Source organism: Choristoneura fumiferana, chromosome 14 (genome assembly GCF_025370935.1).
Source record: "Choristoneura fumiferana chromosome 14, NRCan_CFum_1, whole genome shotgun sequence".
In the NCBI taxonomy this organism is placed as follows: Eukaryota; Metazoa; Arthropoda; class Insecta; order Lepidoptera; family Tortricidae; genus Choristoneura; species Choristoneura fumiferana.
This window is the reverse complement of record NC_133485.1, coordinates 4,849,530-4,870,174: the sequence shown is the minus strand read 5'-3', so window position 1 is coordinate 4,870,174 and position 20,645 is coordinate 4,849,530. Positions and strand designations below refer to the sequence as shown.

The 20,645-nt window shown below is 37.8% G+C and overlaps 1 protein-coding gene across 1 annotated transcript; it reads right to left on the bottom strand.

Annotated features, from left to right (window-relative positions):
- Positions 1 to 98: 98 nt before the first annotated feature.
- Positions 99 to 17,251, bottom strand: LOC141434804 (atrial natriuretic peptide receptor 1-like). Its single transcript, XM_074097246.1, has 10 exons — positions 17,145 to 17,251; positions 16,424 to 16,600; positions 15,992 to 16,148; positions 14,246 to 14,404; positions 12,971 to 13,160; positions 12,309 to 12,455; positions 11,443 to 11,635; positions 3,703 to 3,855; positions 2,736 to 2,856; positions 99 to 942 (listed from the first exon to the last, which is right to left on the bottom strand). Exons 1-10 carry the CDS (start codon positions 17,160 to 17,162, stop codon positions 671 to 673), a joined length of 1,587 nt encoding a protein of 528 aa, XP_073953347.1. The 5' UTR covers positions 17,163 to 17,251; the 3' UTR covers positions 99 to 670.
- Positions 17,252 to 20,645: the final 3,394 nt, after the last annotated feature.

The following is a 20,645-nucleotide window of genomic DNA, read 5'->3' as shown; positions in this document are numbered from 1 at the left end:
TCACATATATAATATTAATAGGATTTATAGGATGACCTTCGATACACATACAATAGCACCTGTCCATTCACTGCGAACTAAGCATAAAATTTTGTATAAAAGTAATCCTAAAATTCCAAGAGCGATATAAATAAAACTTCGTTTGTATTCAAATTGAGACAGCGTAAGCTTTTTCTCAATATTTCGTTTATGTTTTAAGAGATAATGTAAATTAAATTTACCTTCGCTCAGCTGTTTATCTTTTGTTAGACGTAAATTTATATATTTAAAACAAACAAACATAGATTATTTACTTACATAACAGTGACATATTAAGTACTACAGGTATTACATATCAGGTATTAGGTACTATTAGGGACTATGAGACAATTTATACTACAATTTTGATTTCATTCCATTAACAGACAATCACAATGAGTTTTTAGGCCTTTAACATTTTAGTGGCTGGAGCCTCGACTCTATAGTACCTACTTAATCCCTTCGCCAACGTATGGAAGAACCTTTCTGTATCACTCAATTCAATATCCCCAGATCCCGATCTGACATCTTAATATTGTGTCCATAACATGCTCAAAAAAATCCAGTAAATCTTGTAATTGAAAACTTACAGTGCAGTATTTTCTGATGATCAATGTCTAACAGAGGAACCTCAAGGAATATCAAGGATGCCCTAAGCCGCTATAGTAGGTGGTTCCACGACCAAGTACGGAGTATGTAGCGATATCGGCTGCTGGGGCAGCGTGGGGAACAATATGGGGTACTGTGGGGGCGGTTGGGGTCCCGGGGCTAGTGGCCGCGCCTCGGGTTCCGAGCAGTGCAGGAGCCAGTGTGTCAGCATGCGACCCCTCCCCTTCAGTTCCACTTCTCCTCGGCGCTCCACCACGAAAGTCCCCCATTGTTCGATTAATGCTCGCGTGCTCTCGCTCAAATGGATGCGGAGGGCTAAAAAAAGCGAATGGGTGCAGAATGAATCGATTTGTGGAAGATTTCGAGGGTACATTTTTAAAATATTACCAGCATTAAAATTTCAAGATTTTAAAAGGAAAACACTGATTAGGAATCCGAAATAAAAATATCCGTGCTCTTAATTTACTAGTTATAGCATATATCACCGAGCATTACAATACCGCGGGCCGTCTAAACATCAAATAAACAAAACTTGAATTTGGTAGGTACCTACTTAAGCATTCCATTTAGGCCAAAATTCTTTGCAATTTTTCAAAGAAAATAAAACGACAACTTAAAACTAAAAGTGGAGGTAAAAGCTATCTTTGTACCCAATCTTGATATTGTTAGAGCAACAAAACAAATTATAATTTTTGGACTCTTTGTCTCCCGTTTTATTAAGAAATATTTTCTGGAAAAGTTAAATAAGATTTTCATGTTTCGTTGGCTTTCTTTCAACTCGTTAATGCTTGAAACTTGAATCTATTTCATAATCAAATTATACCAAATCTAAATCGGTCTCTGAAATAACTTAGTTCAATTAAACTTTGGCTCCAACTGAGAAGTTTTGTATTTACAATGTTCTGGTGAGAGGACGTAGTAGAACTTTCAAGTAAATTATACACCAATTTGAAACTGATTTTCGATTCGATTTTCATTCGAGGAACAGATAACCGTGGGGGGGGGGGAAGTTCTCGAATGGCGACCGTGAAACGGAATACGAAGGGTTGGCAGGCTGAACGAACAGGTGGATGTAAATGACGACTTGTTTCATTGTAGCGTTCTACAGGTGGAGGCCTTTGTTCAGCAGTGGACTTCTTGCGGATGATGATGATGAAACTGATTTTAAATTTAGTGATGATACGGAAATCTGGATTGTTAATCGAGAATTGGAATGAGCGTCCTGGCGAAAACCTGATGAAGGGAAGACAGTGATGTTTAAGGTTCATGGAAGTTGCCGGCACTGACCGGACGTTGTCAGACGACCGTTGTCCTTATCTGATCTATAATAGTCAGATGTGTTATCAGAAACCGTCTGTTTAACGCTGTCTTGTCCATGCTATCAACCGTTCATTGTGGATACCTTCAAGTCGTGACAACATTCTAACATAACCATAAAAATTACATTTTTAATACAACCTTTTTTGCTGACTGTACCTTTTGTTGACTGTACTTGCATTGTCACCCAAACTACATTTGCATACCAAATTTCAAGTCGATGCTATTAACCGTTGAAGAGTTCCGCACTGTGGAGGCGATCCCGGCTGGACTACCAGGATTTCACTACTAGATTATTGTATTGTCACGCAATGTACATAAGTATTTTAAATTTCAAGTCAATCTGACTACTGGAAGTTGGTCAAATTTAACTTGCAAGATTTGATTACAGATAGACAGACAGACAGACAGGCACACAACGGGACAGGTGAAACTAAATAAAAGCTTGTAATTGCAAGATTGTTCTAAAACAAAAAAAGTTTTTTCCAATAATATGTAATATTGTCTGTTTTCTATATCGCCTAAGCGGCTCGTAGCCGGGCCATATTTTCACTGCAATTTGTGGCCGACAACTATTGGTGTCCCTCTCTTACTCACATGTTAGACAGGGACACCAATAGTTGCCGGCCACATATTGCAGTGAAAATATGGCCCGTCTAGGAGCCCCTTTACTATATCTGGTGTACATAAAGAGTCTTTGTATTGTATTGTATATGAGGGAATAATATACAACAGATGTTTTGGAGGATGATGATGAGTGGGTTACGACGATAGTTTAGGACATTGCTTACGTTGTCCCGTCGACTCCATTCGGCTGGCGGTGTTGACAGTGTCACCGAACAAGCAGTAATGGGGCATCTTGACGCCGACCACTCCCGCGCAGACTGGCCCCGAGTGCACACCCACACGCACCTTGTGTCAAAATAAAGGTAAGCCAATAAACTTGACAAGAAGTGCGTCCCACGAGATATAACATTCTTTTTTCTGGGTGGGGTCGCAGTTGTAACCTAACATAATCCACTATTCTGCTAGCTATTCTTTTTTGTGTGGGGTCGCAGTTTGAACTTAAGCTAAGCTACTTAACGTACGGCCGAGAAGTCATCATTTATATTGTATTGTTAATACATCGAACAAATAAACGTCAATATTTAGTAGTTCTCTCACTTGAAATATCAAACGAACCATCGATTATAAGTAATTTACGTTGAACGGTAGGTGGTACAAAATTACACAAAATAAAAATATAAGACCTGAATATTCAATGAATTATTGTCGATGTATTGATATGATTAAAAGTTTGTTGGCAAAACAAACCATGACTAAACATTGATTTAGCATTGATTAAACATTGGTTTAGTGGGAAATACTAAAACGTACCGATACCAGAAAATTTGGTTAGGTTAGGTTACAACTGCGACCCCAACTGCTACCAGAAACGAAGTTTGGGGTGACGTAGAACTGTGATGATTATAGTTTAATTGATTATTGTATATTCTGCAAGTAAATATTAAACACAGATTAATTTTCAGACACCACGTAGGTATAATTGAGCTTTACAGTGAAGGAAAACATCCTGAGGAAATCTGCACAAACCTGCGAATAAATTCAATGGTGTGATTCACTCACAGTTCCCAATCCTCGCTGTGCCCGCGTGGGGACCAACGGCCAAAGCCCTCACATTCTGAGAAGAGGCCTGTGCCCAGCAGTGGGACGTTCCGTCATACAGGCTGAGATGATGATGTTGATAATTGACTCTACCTCTAGCCTGTGCTGCGGACGATGTCGCACGACGAACCCGCGCACAGCCTCCACGACAGCCAACGCCATGAGGCAGATCTCCCGCGCGTGCTGATCCCCGTTCCGCTCCGGCAGCCCGGACACCACCATGTATGCGTCCCCAATTGTCTCCACCTTTGTTAAAGTCAAACAAAGGAACTTGTGAACTACATATAAAAAAGCGATAAACTTGGTCGTTCTCTACCATAAAGACAAAAAAAAAGATATCATGGGACAATCAATTGACACCAATTGACCTAGTCGCTTGTACTATGAGTACTGGGCGAAGTAAATATATACTTAAATAGATAGATACATAGATACACACATACATATTAAACGACCAACACCCTAGAACAAACTATCGCATTATTCATACAAATATCTGCCCCGACTGCCAAATAAACAATCTATTAAAAAAAAACAGAAATTAAAAATCGGTGATTTTTAAAAATACTTATTTTAATTATTCAAGGTAATGAATATTCGATGAAGTGAAAAAATAGGAAACGTTGAGCTTTTTCTGATATTCGATTAAGTAAAAGTTTGTCGACATTTCAAGGGTAACTAGGTAGACCATGTTTAACTTTAATGAGATCCCGATGTTTCGACAATACAATCTTTTTAGATCAGACAAAAAAAAACTGTTAGGTTAAAAATATAGTTTAATCCGAAGGAGAATAAGTTGAAGAGTTTTTGCTATTGTTCATAATTTTATACCTACTTAAAATGTAAAATATTATTATTCAAAAGATAATTTATATCATTAGGTATCATAGAATTTAGGAAACAAAGTTGTCGCGTCGTGACGTGATCGAGACTGACAAAATCTGAAACATTAGTATAGCAAGTCTCTGTATTCACGTGTCGCTATCTAAAGATAGGTATATATACAGGGTGTCCCAGAAGTACCACGTCACAGTGACACCAGAGGTAGGCCAGCTCAAGAGGAACCTAACCAACCTAACATGACCCAGTAAAAGTTGCACGGTTTTCGAGTTATTACCGAAATAAGATTTTTGGGGATACTCCCCTTTGTCTTGACATTTTTAGTACCAGCATCGACTTGGAAAGCTTTTAATAACAGTTTTTTATGTGTATCGAATCTTGAATAGGTACTTCAGAAGTGCAGTGTGTTATTTTGTCAGTAACTACCGTAAAAAGCTGAAAAAATAAATAATTAATCTTGATTTAAGTTGTCTCAAAACATGAATTTCAACTTTAACCATCTGCCATGAAAAAAATTTACTAGAAACGAAACAAACAAATAACGCCAATAAATTAGACATGTTATGCAGATTCAGAAATGGTATGAGACATGTATCTTACTCCAAGAACATTAGACATTCTTATCACTTTAGCGAAGCCCTATCGAACCAACTTAAAACTGGAACTCCGAAAGCAGTCCCTGCTAAGTGGTACAAAATGCTGTGTATAGCGATAGCTCATCTATTATCTGACACAATTATTTTGCCAAATGCACGAAGGTTAAATATTATATTTGTCTCCCTTTTCAAGGCTAGGACCGGATCCTAAAGAACCGGATATAACCTAACCCAAAAAAAAGTTGGAAAATCCCCAACTTTGTCACTTCAAAGTTCAATATTTCAAAAGCGGCTGAAACGATTTTGATAGAATATGTCTTAGAACTATCGCTAGAAAACCTGCTTTCAAATAATAATAAAAAAAGCATCCAAATCGGTTTACGCGTTTAAGAGCTACGGTACAAGACAGACAGACAGACATAGCGGTCAAACTTATAACACCCTTCTTTTTGCGTGGGTGGTTAAAACAGATTTATCTTTCATTCATTTATTGGAATAAATTTAGTTCAATAATACCACCAACGGGACTTATCACGCTTACACACTCGAGTAATATTTACCTCGACGTTTCGGCAACATTACAGTGGCCGTGGTCACGAGTAGACTGAAGTGTGGGGTGTCAAGTCTGCTAGCAGCGCGAGTCCTTCGAACTACCCTGTATTTTTGCAGTGTGGAGGAGGAGGAACTGAATGAACACACATTTCTAGTATAAACGTAGCTATCATAAGTCGCGGGTGAGCAAAGTAGGTGATTGTTTCAGTTCATTAATATGAACCTCGGCAAAGTAACGCCTGATTTAATAAATTAGTAGTTAATGTAACATGTTTTTACTTAACAGTGACGGCTTGCGGCATCAGCAAAGTGATAAGAATGCCTAATGTTATTTCAGTAAGATACATGTGTCATACCATTTCTGAATCTGCATAACATGTCTAATTTTTTGGCGTTATTTGTTTGTTTCGTTTCTAGTAATTTTTTTTCAATGCAAGAGGGTTAAAGTTGAAATTCTTATTTTTGAGACAACTTAAATCAAGATTAATAAAGTTTTTTTCAGCATTTTACGGTAGTTACTGACAAAGTAACACACTGGACTTCTGAAGTAACTATTCACGATTCGATACACATAAAAAAACTGTTATTAATAGCTTTCCAAGTCGATGCTGGTACTAAAAATGTCAAGACAAAGGGGAGTATCCCAAAAATCTTTATTTCGGTAATAACTCGAAAACCGTGCAACTTTTACTGGGGTCATGTTAGGTTGGTTAGGTTCCTCTTGAGCTGGCCTACCTCTGGTGTCACTGTGACGTGGTACTTCTGGGACACCCTGTATATATATATAACGATATCTAGCACTGACAATTTTCTCTCCATTTTGAAATTTAACTCTGTACAACGTATAAAAGGTAGACAATAATAAATTCAGGAACATAATCCTGTGTCAGTGTACGAGACGAATTTTTTATGTTACCTTGAGTCGTATAGCGGCACTGGCTTTCTCTTAGATATGTATATTGAAAAGTTATCTCATGCATTTTGAAAGCTTCTTACGTATCGTGTTTCATTTTCCTACTTCAGGAATTGATATTTCGCAATAGTGTCTCAATTGCTTAATGCGCTGCATGCTGTTATTTTTAACCGACTTCATATAACATCCCATCCCAGTCCATCATAAACGATGGCGAGACCGTTTGCTTTTGGTTCCAGTACCTCAGTCGCAGCTATATTTGAAATTAACCATATCCTTTATGCTGAAGAAACATATCATTGAGGAAACCTGCACACTTGCGAAGATAATGTTGTATGTGTAGGCAGTTCCTTCGCACTAGGTTTTTTTTCGACTGGATGGAAAACGAGCAAGTGGGTCTCCTGATGGTAAGAGATCACCACCGCCCAGGTAAGAACTACACGGCCCACAACCCCTCTCATTCTGAGACGTGTAATGTATACGAGCCATAATGATGCTCAATCATCGTGGTAATGAACCTTTGTAAGCATGAACTAAAAGAATTTCTTTGCTCACCCGCGACATGACTTGTTTTTTTTTATTGATATGGATCTCCACAAAGTAACGCCTGATTCAATAAATGATTTTGTAAGCATACTTATTTATTTTATTTTGAAGAATATTACAGGCTATTCCGATTTGCCTGCATATCAATGTTGTAACGCAAACTAAAAAGTGTATAGATAACAAAAAACAGATTGTGTAAAATAAAACTTAAAATAAAAACTGAAAAGAAAAACAAGTCTACTAATCTTGAACATAATCTTAAAAGTAATATTGTTTAACTACACTATTCAATGTTTTGATGATCGATATACAACATTAAAAAATGGTTATGCGGAATATAGTGACCTTCAACAGTCAGGACCCATTAATAATTGTAGCTGGCTCAAAAATAGTATGGACCCAGGAACAATGAGGGCTATCGCGTATGAATTCGCCACTAGAGGCGCTAGTGTAGCGTGAGGTCTTCGAAATGTCAAATCTCATAGTTTTTGGGTGAGCTACGCGGGTTTATTTATAATTAGAATAATTTTGTGAATATTTTGCAATATCTGAAATTAATTATGGCAAATATGCGTTCCGGGGCAATGAATGTCTGTGTTTTGAGACAGTTTTGTCTTTCAGAAATCTTTTTCCTCCCTTTTTTCCGAACAAAATGGGGACTATGCAACACTGTGGCATGCTCGATATTTTTATGGTACGGTTTTAAGGTGTATTCAATATGATTTTAATCTAAATTTTGTTTTCACGCCCGTAATAACAGACTGTGAAAGCCATACCTAAAAAACCTCACGCAACAGTGCGCCATCTAGTGAGACAAAAAACGATAGCCCTCATTACCAACCAAATTTCAGTGCCTACTTTTAGCTCCCAATGCAAGGGGGTGCGAATAACTCCGAATAGCTCAATATTTGGAAGGAAATAGCAAAACAATGCGCGTAATTTCATAAGTCAATGGATCACTGTAAATAATTAAAATGGAAATTTGACGATATCAAGCTATTTTCCGAACAATAACTTCCATTGTTAAACTTCGACATCATCCCAGTAACAATGAAACAAAAGTCAAACAAAGGAAAACCGTGTTGTTTATATTATTTGAAGATTTTACAAAACCCGACAAACATTTAAAAGGTTGCTTGTTTCGGTAATAAATATATTAGTAAGGTTTCTTTGAAAAAAACAAACTAAGAAAATTCTTCACGGAAACGCGCTCTGAAACATGTACAGTCGAGTTCATAAACTTGTGAGCAAAAATTTTATCAAAAATATCTGAACACGCTTCTACGTCGTTAACAATAGAGTCGTGTTCAGATATTTTTGATCAAAATTTTGCTCACAAGTTTATGAACTCGACTGTATGTTACGAAATATATGTATGTTACTTCTGCTTATAAATTATTCAGTGAAAATCCAAGGCCATAAGGAACAACTGACTGAAGATATACTTATTTCCAAGCAAAAACTAGCAACTAGTTGCCTTTTAATCCTAGTGATAACATAAATGCGAAATTTGTATGTTGTACATGTGTGATTTTTTTTCTCTCTCACGCCCATGCATGCCCTGACGAATTTGGATAAAACGTGGACGTCTAGATTAAGAGATAGATCGATGTTCGCCCACAGAATAAGTAAAGTACAGAAGCCTCACTGCCGCACTAAAGTGACGTTTATGCCGCGCCTGGTTCGCCCCAAAACCGTCACATACTATATTTTTAATCACTTTTATTCAAATTAGAGCTATTTCCGAAATCCCTGAAATTAATAAGTGTACAAAAAGCTTGTTTAAATATATAATCTAATGTTATGGCTGGATGACAAGGTGGAGTGCAAGAAAAATCACGTGAATACAATTGTATTCATATTGCACCGGTTGAATATGGATTTGTGCAAAGAGCGCCTGAATTTTACCTAAGTATACAAAAAGCGATGATATAGTCATAATGGCGGAGTCGCTGGAGGAGCTCAATACTATGCTCAGTGACCTCAGTATCGTCTTAAGATGAACATGGACAAGACTAAAATCATGTCAAATGTCCATGTCACACCCGTGCCGGTTATCGTTGGGAGCGATGTACTCGAAGTTGTTGACCACTATGTTTACCTTGGACAAGTTGTCCAGTTGGGTAGGTCCAACTTCGACAAAGAGGTCGCCCGAAGAATCCAACTCGGATGGGCAGCGTTCGGGAAACTTCGTGATGTCTTCTCGTCCAATATTCCGCAGTGCCTGAAGACTAGAGTCTTCGACCAGTGTGTGTTGCCAGTGATGACTTATGGCGCTGAGACGTGGTCCTTAACTGTTGGCCTCTTAGAGAGGCTCAAAGTCACGCAACGAGCTATGGAGAGAGCTATGCTTGGAGTTTCTTTGCGCGATAGAATCCGGAATACGGAAATTCGTCGAAGAACTAAAGTCACTGACATAGCTGGAAAAATATGCAAATTGAAGTGGCAATGGGCAGGCCACATCGCTCGAAGAACAGATAACCGTTGGGGGAGAAAAGTCCTCGAGTGGCGACCACGAACCGGAAGACGAAGCGTTGGCAGGCCTCCCACCAGGTGGACTGACGACATCGTGAGAGTGGCGGGAAACCGGTGGATGCAAGTGGCAAGTTGTCGTTCATTGTGGCGTTCTAAGGGGGAGGCCTTTGTCCAGCAGTGGACGTCTTCAGGCTGATGATGATGATGATGATACAAAAAGCAATATACGTGTTTTAATTTAATTTGGAATTTTCGTACATAAAGGGATATTATAGATATTTCAAAAAATCACTAAGTATTAATTTAATTTTCAATCAATTTTTTTTTCTTCGCTTTTAAACATTGGCTTTATACAGTTTAGTGGCTTTATATCTATTCTATATTTTCATAATAATATCCAGGATATGACCATTTCAGGAGTTCCCAAATACCTACCCTATTCTATTTCATTCACATCTAGTGGGACTTAACTAACCATTGTTTCGGATACGGATGTAGATAAGATGACTACACTTTAAAATAAACATTTTTTATATATTAAAACCTTTTTTTTGGAATTAAGTCAAACGAGAATATTTTTATTAATTAAACGGCGGAAGATATTTTCCTTACCAGCGGTTGCGGGAGTGGGGGAGGGGGGTGCCAAATATCCCCCTTTATCAAGGAGTAACCTTCGCGGCCCCTGTCCGTAGCAATAGGAATAGCTTACAAATAATGAGGAAAACCTCGAAAACGGTCTTTCCATAATACTTACATACATTTTTATTTGTTAATATCTTTAAATCCTTACCCATACTAATCCTTACTAATTGTACCCTATGTCCTCTCAAGCAAAGGTTCGTGGGTTCAAATCGGGCTTAGTTTTCGAAATTCATATGCGAAATTAAATTTGAAATTTACCACGAGCTGTAAACAGTGAAGGAAAACATCGTGAAGAAACCTGCACAAGTCTGCAAATCAATCAACAAGCAAATCAATGGTGTGCATCAAGTTCCCAAATCAAGGTCGAAAATATTGATTCGTTTCGTGTACCAGGGTGGAACCTTTTAATAATCAATTTTATTATGATTTCCTTCGCACAAACATAAGATGTCAACATGCCATTAGTGGCTCAAAGGTTCCCTGGTACATGGTTCAGTTTAATCGACTGTACACTATAACTTTGACACTTTCTGATAGATCGTCGGTTCACAGCCATGACATTTATTAATTTAATGAAGGAAAGGCAAGGGTCACACACACGACCCGCGTCTGTGACATAATTAAATAAAGGGACGTCTGAAAGTTTTCCAGGGTCCTAAAGTTTTCTACAAGCAGTAAAAACAAACTAGAACATCAGTACATTTTTTAAACTCTTTATTGCACATAGAAATAAAAATACACAAATATGAACTAAAAGAATTTCTTTGCTCACCCGCGACCTTATGACAGTTAAGTTTATGCAAAATAATATGTGTGTTCATGCAGTTCCTCCACCTCCACACTGTAAGAACACACACAAATCACACAAACCCATCTATCACTACCACCATATTAGACATGACAAATCCAAATCATAAACTGTGCGTGCCAAATTTCATCAAAATTGGTCCAGCCATTATAACGTCAATTAAATAGTACCTAACAAACACATACATTCGCATTTCGAATATGAGTAGGATATGTGATAGTGTGTGTGTTGACACATCAGTTCTTCATTCAGATGGAATCATACCAACAAATCTCACACCTTATATAGGTACCTCGTGCCACCAGAGTTGAGGTCACGTACGCAAGAACAGCCATGAAATGACAGCGGGATTTTGACATTTACTCATTCATTTCATTCATTCTCCTTTTGTGCAATCATTTCTTCATGTAGCTGTGTGTGTAATCATTCACTTCAACTCTCGTCGCACTACCTATGCTTACCTTGTAAACATCATAGAATCCAATAATCCTGTCGAAGGTGCTGTACAGGTCGTTAAGCAGATCCACCACTTGGATGGGCGTGGAGGCGGCGCAGAGTTCCGTGAAGCCAACGATGTCGCTGAAGTAGACCGTCACACACTCGAAACTCTCAGGCTGGACCACCTCGCCGGCCATAAGCTGCTGAGCCACTGGTCTGAGCACACGGGCAGACAAATTACAATATGAGTATGTTATGTAAATAAAAAGTATGCCTCCTGCCACGTGTAGTGAAATTGTGGAATCAAGTTTTTGTCAGCAATGTTTCTAGACAATTATAACTTGCTTTCAAGAAAAGTGTTTATACTTTCCTTAAAGGCCGACAAATTAGATTATGAACGTGTAAAGGAATATGTATTTTTCGTGCACAATAAGATAAATGAAAAGGCAAAGCAGAAATACCTAATGAAACAGAAATTAATATGGCGATTTCAACATCAACACTTCTGAAGCGACGTTCTCCTTTCGATCGCGGCAAAATTGGGTTGGATTAGATTATTGTTCTCCTGGTTTTGTATAGGTAGATAACAATAAACGAAAGCTTAAACAGTTCCAATAAATTTATCATAGGTGGGTCACCAGTATTTGTAAAAAAAGCAAGTAGGTATTTTGCAAAAAAATATTTCACGAAACCACATTTTAGATCCACCTCTTTCTATCGAGTTGGGTTCATTAGAAACGTGATACTTAAGCTTTAAACACAGAATCCTGATCAGCTGGATGCAAGCTCTACAAACATGCAAAATGGTAGCCTTTGCCCGTAAGTTCGATGTTGGAATAGGGTAAAAACTAAACCAACAACTTGCAGCGAAAAAACCCGAAGATCTTACCGCGGCAGGACTTGGTACAGCAGTTCTTCGGAGCGTCGTTTCTCCAGCGAGAGCTGTTCCGTTTTCTCCTCAACCAACGATTCCAGGTTGTTGGCGTACTGCTCCATGCGGCTTAGCAAGTCATCCATGAGATTGTCACAGTAGCCCCTGGATGAAAGAAGTTCGTAAAGGAATCGTTTAGATTTTAAATGCGTTTGGGCCATATTTTGCATTGTAGGATATTCGGAACAATTCTCTGTTTATCAGAGAGTTTTCTTGAAACTAAAATTGTTGCTGTTCAGAATTTAACATGATAGCACAAAAATCAAACATGGAAATGATATCACAGGTCAAACCGCAAATACAGGGCACAGTAGACTAGATTCTTATCCAGCAGCTGTGGAAGTAGGAGGAAGGGAAAAACGACTGAAATTGAAGCACCTCAGCTCAACGGAGTAGGTACTATCAATCAAATCAACAGAATCGTGATCCACACCACAGTGCAACTTTTTCACACAAAAATGTACTGTGAGAACATTCTACAGTGGATCAAAAATCAAATGGTTCAATAGTATAGTCACCAGCACTATTTCTAGGGCTTGTTGGATGTACGTATGAGAATTTTGCACGCTCCGCTGTGGCAGATATGAATGCAGGTGACTGTACTTCCGCGACTGACTCACTTGATATAGTTGGCATTAATGGTATCAAAGCTTGGTCGGTCATCGGGAGCCTCAGCCCAGCAGCGCGCGGCCAGCTCCAGCAGCTCGGATGCTGCGGCGGCGCCGCCGGCCGGGCCCGCGCCCGTCTCGCTCGCACACACCACCGGCCGGAAGGCTGGTGACTCTCGCGCGCATACGCGAGAGACTATCTCTAACGATGGAAGGTCAGCTAATAGTGATATTGGTGAGACATAGCGGTTCTGCACGTGTGGTAGCGGAAGAGCAAGGTAAATGATTGTAATCTACTTAATAGAATTCCAAAACTCAAAACTTCCTATAAAAATACATTTAGACAAAAAAAACATCACTGTGCGCAGCAAAGTGATCACTAGAATGTTAATAATACTTATTTCAATGGTCAAACTGCTGAAGTATTACCATAAAGGTAGAAAAAGATATAGATATTAAAAAAAATACCTCATTGAGTATTTTGCCGGATTCTTCTCAACAGAGGTTTTTTCCGGACCGGTGGAAGATTTTTTTTGACATTTATATAGTGCTTGTTATAGCCTAAATTAAATAAAGATATTTTGACTGACTTTGATAGAGACATTTATTAGGTACTGAAAAATAATATGTATGTATGTATGTATGTATGTAAACTCTTTATTGTACAAAAGAAAATTAACAAAATACAACTGACAAACTTTAAGATACTTGTACAAAGGCGGACTTATCCCTTTATATGTACTCGTTTTTTGGTGTAATAAGTACTCGTACTGTGCAGCAACTAAAGCTGCACTCAATGAGGGCTATCGTTTTTTATCTTTTTAGATGGCGCCACTTTTGCGTGAGGTTTTTAAGTGTGGCTTTCAAAGTCTGTTATTACGGGCGTGAAAACAAAGTTTAGATTAAAATCATATTTAATACACCTTAAAACCGTACCATAAAAACCACAGTGTTGCGTAGTCACGTTTTGTTCGGAAAAAAGGGAGGACATAAGTTTCCGAAAGACAAAACTGTCTCAAAACACAGACATTCAATGTCCCGTAACGCATAATTGCCATAATTGATTTCAGGTAATGCAAAATTTTCACAAAAATATTCTAATTATAAATAAACTCGCGTAACTCACCCAAAAACTATGAGATGTGACATTTGGGAGACCTCACGCTACACCAGCGCCTCTAGCGGCGAATTCATACGCGATAGCCCTAAGCTCATTACCATTCGAACGAAGTTTAAATAAAGAAGGTTAGTAAGAAGTAAGTACTAAAGAAGGTAAGTCAGTTGTACCTCTGTTGGTCATGGTAGAGGTGTAATGGTGAAACGGCCCGGCGCGAAGCACAATCTCCTCGAGGATGATTCCGAAGCTGTACACGTCGCCTTTGAGCGAAGCCGCAGCGCCGGGGTACACGCTGGCAGCAACCAGCTCCGGAGCCGTCCACAGCAGCTCTAGAAGACGTCACTTGTTCAGTTCCCCAGCGTTTACAGATAAGACCTTGCTACACATACTATGTGTATACTTAGCTCTCAAAACTGGCAAAGCAACTGCAATCCTCATCTTATTCATATTAAGAAAGAAAGATAAATTTATTTCGGTTCCATCAGTACCACAACCTTACAGTAATAAGAATAAAACACAAACTAATTTACACGATACGACACCAAAAAGGGCATCCACTCAACATATAAGAAAGAAAGAAAGAAAGAAAGAAAGAAAGAAGACATTTATTCACTTACACAGAAGACACACATATACAGCAAAATTAACACAAATAAAATAAAAAATTACAGAAAAACACATGAAAACATTAAATACAATATACACAATGTTGTGTGTCCCCGCGAAAGTGAAACGGTCGCTGACTCAGCATTATGCTGAAGCGTTAAACGCCTGCAGCGCTGATTTTCTGCCAGAACCTTATATTGTATTTATTCATTGCAACCGTATTTACGAGATGTTTTTATCTGGTAACACACTTCTTTGTTTCCTCTATCATTTGTAGAAAAAGATGTCGGCGACTTTTTAGTCGAGAGCGAGATTATTGGAGCTTAGTTAACTACCTAATAATGCAGCAAGAGCGCTTGCGTGGCGGGCTAATGTCTTTACCACTGATAGCCTGAAGTGTCGCTGTATTCGTAGGACTTCCAAAAAACATAAATTGATATGTAAATCTCTGAGATAGCCAAAAAACGGTTTGTATAGAATATAATATAGAATTAGCAGCTTAAATAATTAAAATTTTGATAATATTATTAAATGGAAGTCTACATATACTCAACGAGTTATATCTAATACCGTTAAACGAGCAATTCTTGTATAAGTATATATTTCGGGGATATCGGAAACGGCTCCAACGATTTCGATGAAATTCGGTATGTGAGGGTTTTCGGGGATGACAAATCGATCTAGCTTGGTCTTATCTCTTATTAACGAGTTTTAGCTCAAGCAAAGCTCGGTCACCCTGGTACTTTTGTTATTATATACAACCCAATTTAATAGGAAGCATCGAAACTTAAATAAATATAAAATATGCCAATAAAATATTACAAAACGATAATAATTTAGGTACTTTAGCTGTTATCCATGCAGTACTCGAAAACAGAACAAAAACGTCAAAGTACAAAAAATTATTCAATTTAAAATAAGAAATAACGTGATTCAAGTATTATAACTTGTTTTATATACGTATTGTATCGTACTATACCCAATAAAATAACATAATAGAAGTTACAAATTTAAAAATCATAGTTGGAACGAATACAGAAACCAAAAATAGCTGAGTAATTTTAAATTAACAGCGATAAGATTGTGGTAGCGATAGTTGAAAGTCCGTCTTTTGATTAAATAATAATACTTAGGGGCGTTTCACCATCCATTGATTAGTGTTAACTGGCGGTTAGGTATGATGCCGTCTCTATTTGTTTCATTCGAATAGACGGAGACGGCATCTCATTTAACCGTCGGTTAACGCTAATCAATGGATGGTGAAACAGCCCCTTAGCAAATAAAAATAAAAACGATACCAAGCTATTTACTGTAATAGTAGTTGTCATCTTTGATGAGATCGGTGGGCGTGCAGAGTGTATTGGGCCCGTAGTCAGATATCTTGAGGACGAAGCGGCCGTCGATGAGGCAGTTGGAAGATCGGAGTTTACCGTGGGCTCCCAGACCACCGTGGAGGTAACACATACCCTTGCAAAATATTAAACGTTTGATATTGTTTTAGGGAGATGTATTTTTAAAAAGATCAATGGAAAATTTATAAAGATAAGATTACACGTTTTATGAACTTTTTTACGCTGTTACTTTAGTGGGCGAATTCGCCGAAACATTTACGTGGGCGAAAAAGATACTGTATCATTTTAGTGTGAGTTTGCAAAGACACGGTAACCTTCCTCTAATATCACTTTGTGACTTTCTAAAACGATTCTATTTTCACATTCAACTTTTTATACAAAATGGCTTACCTGCACGATATCATGAACCAGTGACGTCCTGAAGTTCCAATCGAGCTGTATCTCCTCGTTGGACAGCACGTCTTTCAGTGAGCCTTTAGGGCAGTATTCGGTCAGCACGAACACCAGTGGGCAGTCGACGCAAGCGCCGATGAAACGGGTTGTGTTCTCGTGGGAGACGTTTCTGGCCTATGGAGTTGTTGTTGGTGATAATGATAATCACAAGCATTAATTGGATGATTTTAAGTACCTACTATTCTCGTGGAGGAGACTGATTCACTATCTATATTGCATCGTTTTGCTATTCTTGGGTAAACTACATATTCGAAAACATTTTACTTGGATTAAATTTTGGTACCTCTACATACCTACCTCAATTAAAAGTGAATCAACATGAATTGACAGTATTTCGCACATTAGGTTTATGTTAAAAAATTCTCTCCCTTTAAAATTGGAATGGTCGAGTGCATCCATCAAACACTTCAAGTTTAAGCATGGATTTTGGACGACATCGACTGCTTTTCATTATAATATCACTAATCAATGTTAACATTAGGTACGTTATAATACTATTTTATTACATTAGTTACAAAATAAAAATCAACGAAACATACTTGTACGTGATGTCACCACATCAACGATTATAATTATAAGTAAGATTTATTTTTGCTTACTATTTGTGGTGTACAAAGAGTCATTATATTGTATTTTTTTAGTATATCTGTTTTGTTACCTGCTTAATCTCCCACATGAGTTTTTTGTTGAGGTCAAGCTTCTTTCTGTGTATTTTCTTGACAGCAACGCGGTTCCCCTTGTACAAGCCCACCGTGAACGAAGACAGCGTCACGGATGGAGCACCAACCACGGCGCGCGCGCTCCAGCCTAAAGAGAGCTGAGAAAACAACTCAAATCAAATAACACGAGTTAAGAGTTTTGATTTCGTTGCGTAGGATAATCTGATTAGTAAAGTACTTATGTACTTAGATGAAAAGACTACTAAACTAACACTTGTGGCGAGGTGAGGTGAATCTGTAAATAAGTAGATGATTGGAATCAAATAGTTACGAGCTACTTAACTTCTAAGAGGATTGTGTAGTCACGGTTTATCATACAAATTAATGTTTGCCAGTCAACATTAAAGTTATGGTTGTATGTCTGTGATATTATGGCGCTCCCATAACGGCAGAGTGGACAAACATAAACACCGATGTGGTTTTAGTGAGAGAGCCCCACATAACTTTTAAGAGAAGGTATGCACCTTTTTTCACATCCCAAAAAAAAGGATGGTACGATATAACTAATAAACTTAATTTTGTTCATGTTTTATTTAATATTCTCATTCCATAATACTCGGTGTAATGAGCTCTTCCAGGTAAGAAGCAAAAGTAGCCCCGTGGCGTGGATGACATCAGCATCACTTGGTGTAAAGTACAGAGCTCAACTTATTTAAGCAATATGTTACTTATATTCTTGGCATGATAACTCAGTTTATCTAAAGGCCATGTCACACAGGAAGACCACAGGTACACCCTTTCAGACAAATCCTTCAAAGCTATTACCAAGACCGTCGAGCGAGAAAATAATGACTAAATCCTTCCGTCGTCGCACAGCCTATAAAGCACTATCACTGATCTTTCTTAATTCTGGCAGACTGCCATGAAATCAAAAATCAAAAAATCAAGATCATTTATTCAGTAAATAGGCCGCAATGGGCACTTTTACACGTCATTTATTAAACTACCAGCGCTTTCGGAAAGACCATCATTGCCAAGAAGAATGCGCCGCAAGAAACTGTTTGCCTCTAGCTAATATCTGAAACTCTACTTACTCAACATGCGAGCATTTTTTATGGCTCTCAGGCAAACCTTTAGGGCAAGTGCTTGCTTAGCCGTTTATATTTTATGCAGACCGCTATAAAACAGGGAGCTAACGGGAAGTTCCGGATAAGGAGCCGGAAGGATGGTGACTGAACAGAACACTGTGTGTGATACACCTTTTACGTTACTATCCGGGGATTTCTTGTGTTAAAATGAAAAAATATACCAAAAAAATATCACTTTTAAAGGTGCCTAACAAAATTTAATTCAATTTTGATTTGGTTAATTTTATTCAAAATTTTATTCAATTCTGATTCAGTTTTTCAGAGTACCGTGCCACAGTTGGTAAAACGGAACCTTTATAGGATCAATGCTACTCGTGGGTCTGCAGGGCCACTACGAACTTCGCAAACAAAGGGCTGTACTCGTAGATAACTAAGAATAGCCCAGTCTGAGTCCTTATTCTAAACACAACAGTATATCCCTTCACGTCTTAAAATATCCTCTTGACGTGCTGACATGGCCTTTATGAAACTTTACGCCATCCCCGGGACCTCATGCCTCAAAATATCTCAATCTCACTTTCATCACATTAAATCGCCAAGTTGCTTTAATCTCATTACGCATTTGTCTCAATTAGGTGTAATCTAAAAATTCGTAATTTGACTTTTAGGCTTATTTAAAAGGCCAGATTAAAGCCCGGTTCACATTTACCTGTCGTGTTGTGTTGTGACCAGTTGGAGGACGACGGATACAATTTACGTCAAAATCATGTCGAACAATATACGTAATATGGATATGACTACAATTGGTTTAAAAAAGGGAACATAGTTGAGAAATAGTTGGATAATTTTATTGTTGTAGTAAATAATCGTTTTTTTTTTCTATATTACATATTTTTATTACGTGCTGAGGCACCGACCGACTTCAGACTGGTAGAAAATTATTTTCATCGTCTTTTGGAGTCGGTTCAATTTTTTGTTATAACATTTTTTTCACGCTTTTAAGTGTAAATATCTGAGATAAAACAGTTTAATATCAACTGTTCGTCACCTTTTTTTTATGAAAGATTGTTTTTTTCGATGCCGAGACGTTAATTATTGAGGAATCCTGGGTGCTTCACCACCCATTCCATTTCACCATATTTATTTATTTATTAGCTTTGGCACACAAAACAAATTGTAAACATGCGGTACAGTGATGAGAATAATTAAGGCAAGAGATCATTTACAATTCAAACTATGTGTACACATCATGAAAAGAGCATTACGAGGAGCACAAATTGCTTAGCAACTGTGTCAAAGTAATTAAAATCCAACCCGCGAAATACTTGTTACTGAGTAGTAACTCCGATGGTCAAATGTGGTCTTCATCATCAGTTCCACTTCACCAAATGATGAGTTTCAAGAGCAAATGCACCAGTTACAAATATAAAATGTGAATTAGGGTACGTATTTGTAACGTTTTATGTTTTGTTTTATTAAGGGGGTTAAGTGCCAGTGGCGAGGCGTCGTAAAAACTCAATTCCCACCGAGTCGCTTACCTTTTTTACATAACAGTTATAACAGTTGCGGCATTAGATAAATCTGAATCCGAAGAAATTGTATCCGAAGAGATACCTAACTCATGCTTCCTTTAGTCTTCAGGTTGCCTATAAGGAAAATATTGATTCTACGCCAGAGTAGGTACGTCAAAGTCAAAGTCAAAGTCAAAATATCTTTATTCAATTTAGGCTATAACAAGCACTTATGAATGTCAAAAAAAATCTACCACCGGTTCGGAAAAACCTCTGCTGAGAAGAATCCGGCAAGAAACTCAACGAGGTATATATATTTTTTTAAAACAGATTTACAATATTATTAAATGGTAACATCACAAGTATTTAACAGAACTTTATTTTTACACAGTAGGTTCGCTATTTTGAAGGGATCGCTAATGCGGATCGGAATATTTCCAAATATCCCTGACCATGATATAATCATTAACTTTAATATAAGTAGCGTATCTATCTAATTAAATAAAAGTTAGGCACTATGTCACAAAAAAAACATTTCCTAATTACATTCAAGGACGAATCCTGCCGAAATGTCAAGGTTACCACACTTGTATACCAGGTTGCCGATTTCCACTTTCGACTCTGCTTTGTGTAAAATTTAAAGAATGTTCTATTTCAGTTCCTAAAGCGCGCTGTAAAAGGAACATAATAAGTATATATTGTGTTAATTTTACTTAAAACGTAGAGTACCGTTTTTACCGCTCTAGCAGTAGGTATAATTGGAAATCGGTGATTTTACAGTCCAATACGTATTTAGCTTAAAGCATTCCTGCCAACATTTTTTAACTTCCACCAAGACCTTACACAACGTGTGTTTAAAAAGAAATAACTGTTACTTTTCGTAATCTCAAAAAAATACTCT

What these genes read in the sequence shown, in the direction of transcription:
- LOC141434804 (XM_074097246.1), bottom strand. An exon ending in ATTAATGCCAACTATATCAA is followed by an intron (nt 12,456 to 12,970) that starts GTGAGTCAGTCG and finishes TCTTTCATCCAG; the next exon opens with GGGCTACTGTGACAATCTCA. An exon ending in GTCCGCAGCACAGGCTAGAG is followed by an intron (nt 2,857 to 3,702) that starts GTAGAGTCAATT and finishes TTTTGACACAAG; the next exon opens with GTGCGTGTGGGTGTGCACTC.